The 5,195-nt window shown below is 42.4% G+C and overlaps 2 protein-coding genes across 2 annotated transcripts; both read right to left on the minus strand.

Annotated features, from left to right (window-relative positions):
- Positions 1 to 2,909: 2,909 nt before the first annotated feature.
- LOC106337462 lies at positions 2,910 to 4,134 on the minus strand. Its single transcript, XM_013776575.1, has 3 exons — positions 3,381 to 4,134; positions 3,099 to 3,299; positions 2,910 to 3,016 (listed from the first exon to the last, which is right to left on the minus strand). Exons 1-3 carry the CDS (start codon positions 4,132 to 4,134, stop codon positions 2,910 to 2,912), a joined length of 1,062 nt encoding a protein of 353 aa, XP_013632029.1.
- Positions 4,135 to 4,230: 96 nt separating this feature from the next.
- On the minus strand, positions 4,231 to 4,951 carry LOC106337470. The gene is made up of 2 exons (XM_013776586.1): positions 4,755 to 4,951; positions 4,231 to 4,672 (listed from the first exon to the last, which is right to left on the minus strand). The coding sequence occupies exons 1-2, from the start codon at positions 4,949 to 4,951 to the stop codon at positions 4,231 to 4,233; spliced, it is 639 nt and encodes a 212-aa protein (XP_013632040.1).
- Positions 4,952 to 5,195: the final 244 nt, after the last annotated feature.

Genomic DNA, 5,195 nt, shown 5'->3' on the forward strand with positions numbered 1-5,195 from the left:
TGGTTCAGGCATTTCATCATACACCTTGTGGGCAGGAAATGCCTAGAGATCTATTTTAGTATGATCAAGACTAAAATAGCATTGAGAACCCTCAACAAACAAAGAAACAAGTAAATCTAACATTAAACACCCTAGATCTTCTCTAATCACCCTTAATTACCCTAGCCCATGAATCCAAGATTAGTCTACTCACTAATAGACATGAATAACCCCAAAACCATGGATGATTCAAGGTTAAACATGATTAGATAGCAAGATAATCAAACAAAGATAAGAAATTATGATCAAGATTAAATCTTTGATTTCATAGATAATAAGATGATCCCCAACTTTGGGATTACAAGAGTATTTATATGTCTTTGGTAAACCTAATGACTTATTTTAAAAAGTCTAAAATACCCTTAAAAAATGTCCAAAATCGACTAATTAAAAGACACGACCCGGGTAGAAATCACGGGCGACAACCCGAGTTGGTTTCCCCGCGTTGGACCGTCGAGCAGCTCCGTTTCATGCGCGCAGGTAATGGAACTCGCGGCCTTCACCCCGCGTCAATCATCGTTGCGTCTTCTTGGTTCGTGCGTGCGGGTAAGGGAACCCGCGGCCTTCACCCCGCATCAGACCGTCGACACTGTCTCTCTCTGTGCACGCGAGACACGATCCCGCGTTGCTCGACCCCGCGTGGAAGCTTCGAAATCGCCATCGGGAGCCGTCGCATCAGTCTCCGCGTGGCCGTGCCGTCTCTTCGTCGCAGTCGGGATCGAGGCTCACCGTCGGGATTCAGATCCGGCGAAGAGAAGCTCGTGAGCTCCTCCTCGGTGTCGTGCTCTCAGATCGTGGCTTCCTTCTCCGCAGGCTCGCCACGTCGTCAAACTCCGGATCGGCGAAGAGGAAGCTCTCGATCCTCTCCAATGGTGGTTTCTTCCATTTTGCACAGCAGGTCCTCGAACTTTTGGTTCGTTACAAAAGAGCCCACAACTTTGTAAATTGCAGAAACATCCTTACTTTAGCCCCTTAACTTTTGATTGTGCACTTTAACCCCACCGAATTTCTGCATTTGCAACCTCGGTCCCTGGATTCTCGCCTTCTTTCATTGCTGACCGAAAAGTATTTGACTTGCAACAATAACCTTCCAATGTTGCCCAAAACTTCTAAATGTGCATTCCAACCCTTATGATATGCAAATGAGTATGCAAATGCAACATAAAGACCTAAATGCAACCTAAAATAATCATAATAAGCTAAAATATAAATCTAAAACTCATTAAAACCATGATATATCAACTCTCCCACACTATTCCTTTACTTGTCCTCAAGTAAACATTCAAGATCAATCAAAGAGGAAGGAATTGAAAATTGAAACACATAACCAAAAGAGACACTTTCTAGCCTTCAATCTAACATCCTAAAAGAAACATAGCAAATAGCATGAGCAACTCCCTTATTATACTCTAGCTTCTCTAGGCCTATCCATACTCTTATACCTCTACTCAAGTTGCAATACTCATCAACTAACAAGTTTCTTCAACCAGCTCTCACATTGATTCACACACACACACACACACACACAATTCACTCCCCAAACCCAAGATATTGAAATTTAGAACACACAAACCCCTCCCACCATCCCCAAATGTTAACTCATTGTGCTAGCAAGAGATGAGAATAAACCTATGTCGCCTCCAATACTTTCAAGATTTTGCATATGACAAGCTATCAAAAGAGGCCTCACTCATGCAATTCAAAGTTTGGTTTCAAAGAATGGCTAGGGTTGTAGGGTATGGAGTGCCATTTGGGTTAACAAAGATTGGTATAAAGGAATAAGATAACCCAAATGTGTATGAGATCCATGATCAAGTATGCAAATGCCCATATGCAAGAGAGATTAAGTTTATTCAAGCCAAGTTCAGTTTGGAGCTGATTTTAAGAACAATGTCAATATCAAGCAAGCAAACAAGTTTCAAGAAGAGTTTTCAAGGCTTGAAGCTTACAAGCTTTTTCAAAAGATGCTTAAGCTACTTGATATGTATAGCTAGGATGTCAAATTGAGTTCTAGACATGTGTTCTTTACAAGGTTTCTCCCAATGCATGAATGCAATCTAAATGCTTCTAGACTCAATCCTAAAGATGCAAATGATGCAACTAAATGTTTATTTTTGTGATTTTTGAAAATTTTCAATTTTTGTGGATTTTATATGCAAATAATTATTCACAATGCAATGCATGAGACTTAATGACAAGTAGACAAAACACATCACAATGTGAGATAGTAGACTCTCCCCCAAACTTACTTCACACAGTCCCTTGTGTGAAAATAAGCTCAAAGGAGAGATCTAAGGGAAATACATAAACATGATAACTAAGTATTTACAAAGGTAGAATGCACTTACTTAAAGTTGGCTGTCATAAGAGAAGGGAAATGAGGAGGGATGACTTGTTGTCACCTTGAAATTTTCGACATGACCTTTGGGAATTTTTTAGAATTCCCCCAAAATTGTCCCTAAGCTTATTCAAACACACTAAAGCAAGAAAAAATATATATAAAGATATATATAAAAAGGATACCATGGGACTTCCTCCCAAGTGAGCTTGTTTTAAGTCTCTAGCTTGACTTTCCTTCTAATTGGCTAATGAAGAGGAGGATATTTCCGACCTTCAAGAGTGATGGTGAGGACTTGAGAGAGAAGCTCTTGAAGCTTGATTGGATCATTTTGGAGCTGAGGAGTGATGATGGCCTTGGCACTTGAGAATGGTGTAGATTTTCCCTTGCATTTGATCTTGTACTCAATAGCCTCATCCTTAAGCTTCATTGGGTGGAGAGTGAGTGTGTGAGGAGGCTTATTAAGAGGTGGAGGGTGAGGTTCTTTCACATGTCATGAGCAGACTTTATGGCTCTACTCACCTCCTTCTTTTTAGCACTTTTCCAAGTGCTCATCACACAGCTCTTTAGAGTACTCTCCAGCAAGACCTTGTTTCTTAATACCAACCCCTTTAGCCTTGGTCTTCTCAATGGAGGATGCTCCACAAGTGATTGTTCCACAATACTCAGCAATCATCTTTGGTGATTGTTGTGGATAGGAGACATCTTTGTTCACATTTACGAGTGTGACCTTCTTGTTGGCAAAGTCTATGCAAGCTCCTACTGTTGTAAGGAATGGAGTCCATCTTCAGAACAGTAAGGTCTATAGGAATGGTGCATGCTCCAATCTTCAAAGGGAAGTCTTTGATGAGACCAATAGGAGTTGTAGAAGATGAATCTCCAAACTGTAGGGAAGATGTGTTTGGCTCCATGCTCTCAATCCCTAGACTCTTCATCATCTCCATTGAGATCACATTCACACTTGCACCAGAATCAACAAGAGCATCATCAAAAGTGAGCTTACCAAGGTAGCAAGGCAAGGTGAACATCCCTTGAGACTCAAGCTTAGGGAGGGACTTTGGAGGGATTGGTGGATCAATCTTCGGAATGGAGATGTCCAAAAGCTCGGCCACTTCAGCTTGGTGGTCTAGAATGTCGTTGTTGAGCATCATCTGGACATGAGCTTTACGCATACCCGAGATTTCTGGAAGCCCGACCCCAACATTATTAAGATCTTTCCTGAACTTGAAGACCACCTTCTTCTGAGCTTTGGTCAGAACTCTTTGGGGGAAATGGAGCTGATCATAGGGTGATAGCTCAACCTTAGTTGCTTCCTCTAGCGTAACCTTTTTTAGTTTGTTGTCAGCTCTCTTCTCAACTTGTCTCTCAGCCTTGTGCTCAGCTCTTGGCAGATTCGTTCCTTTAATCTTCCTGACAGCGTCCTTCACAATCTGTGCTTCAGCTGTGGCCACAATAAATCTCTCAACTTCCCCAAACTCAGTTCTATATACCAGTCTTTCAATCTCATCCTCCTCTTTCTCATGATCACTCAGCTCAATCTCTGGAGAAGTAGTGGAGAAGACAACATTGCAAGACTCCTTGGAGTTCTTTTCTGGTTTCCCTAGTAGAGATCCCATTGGCTGCTTAGAGGATGAAGGCATAGAAGAAACATGACTCTCCAAAGCCTTGAGATGAGAGGCAAGTTGCATGTACTTGTTGTTGAGGTCAGAATAGTTCCCATCAATCTTTGCATGGATGTTCTTGAACTCATAAATCATGGTCTTCTCATTTCTGGCCTAAAATTCCAAGAGTTGCTTGAACATAGAATCCACACTTGAATCTGGAGCTTGAGCTTGAGAAGAGCTTCCTTGAGTCTAAGGAGACTGGTTGGCTTGGTAATCTCCTTGCTGATTGTTGTAGAGTGGCCTTTGTTGGTAGTTGTTTTGGTACTGAAAGTTGGGCTCTTTCTTGTACCATGTGCCATTAGCATTGATGAAGCACAGCTCCTCTTGGCCTTCTAAACCATCAACCTCATTGATCACTGGAGGTGCCTCTTGTTTCTGGTCACCAACAAAGTTCATCTTCTCCTGCTTCGCCTTTTCTGCAAGAAGTAGATCCAACTTGGCTTGGAGAGACTTCAGCTCTTTCCTGGTGTGCTGATCATCACCTCTATTGCTTCTATCATACTCCTCACTGCAGACTGAGTCACTCTTAGCCATGTTCTCCACCAGCTCCTCTGCATCCTCTTCAGTTTTACCCAAGAAGAAACCATTGCTGGCTGTGTCTAATCTGCTCCTGAACTCTGGAAGAGCACCTCTGTAAAAGGTACTGAGCAAACTCTCCTTGGTGAAGCCATGATGTGGGCATTGAGACCAATAGCCCTTGAACCTCTTTGAACCTCTCCCATGCTTCACTAAATCCCTCTAGGTTCTTCTGCTGAAAGCTAGAGATCTCATTCCTGATCTTGGCCGTCCTTGAGATAGAGAAGAACTTCTCTAGGAAAGCCCTCTTGCACTCATTCCAAGTTGTGATAGAGTCACTTGGAAGAGTCTTCTCCCATTGGTGTGCTTTGTCTCCCAAACAAAAGGGGAACATCTTGAGCTTGAAGACATCTTCAGAAACACCACTGGTCTTGGGCAAGCCACAATATTTATCAAACTTGTACAAGTGATCAAAAGGGTCTTCAGCAGCAAGGCCATGATACTTGTTATTCTCTATGGTGTTAAGCAGCCCTGACTTGATCTCAAAGTTCTTGTTGTTCTCCACAGCTGGTGCTCTGATTCCCAACCTATGACCATGAATGTGAGGTTGATCATAGGCTCCAATGGCTCTAGCTTGG

Source organism: Brassica oleracea, chromosome C1, assembly GCF_000695525.1.
Source record: "Brassica oleracea var. oleracea cultivar TO1000 chromosome C1, BOL, whole genome shotgun sequence".
In the NCBI taxonomy this organism is placed as follows: Eukaryota; Viridiplantae; Streptophyta; class Magnoliopsida; order Brassicales; family Brassicaceae; genus Brassica; species Brassica oleracea.

Coding starts and splice junctions, on each gene's coding strand:
- LOC106337470 (XM_013776586.1), bottom strand. CDS start 4,951: ATGTTCCCCTTTTGTTTGGGAGACAAAGCACACCAATGGGAGAAGACT. Junction 4,673..4,754: donor TTTAGTGAAGCATGGGAGAG/GTTCAAAGAGGT, acceptor TACCTTTTACAG/AGGTGCTCTTCCAGAGTTCA.
- LOC106337462 (XM_013776575.1), bottom strand. CDS start 4,134: ATGATTTATGAGTTCAAGAACATCCATGCAAAGATTGATGGGAACTAT. Junction 3,300..3,380: donor CACCTTGCCTTGCTACCTTG/GTAAGCTCACTT, acceptor TGAAGAGTCTAG/GGATTGAGAGCATGGAGCCA. Junction 3,017..3,098: donor CCAACAAGAAGGTCACACTC/GTAAATGTGAAC, acceptor TCACTTGTGGAG/CATCCTCCATTGAGAAGACC.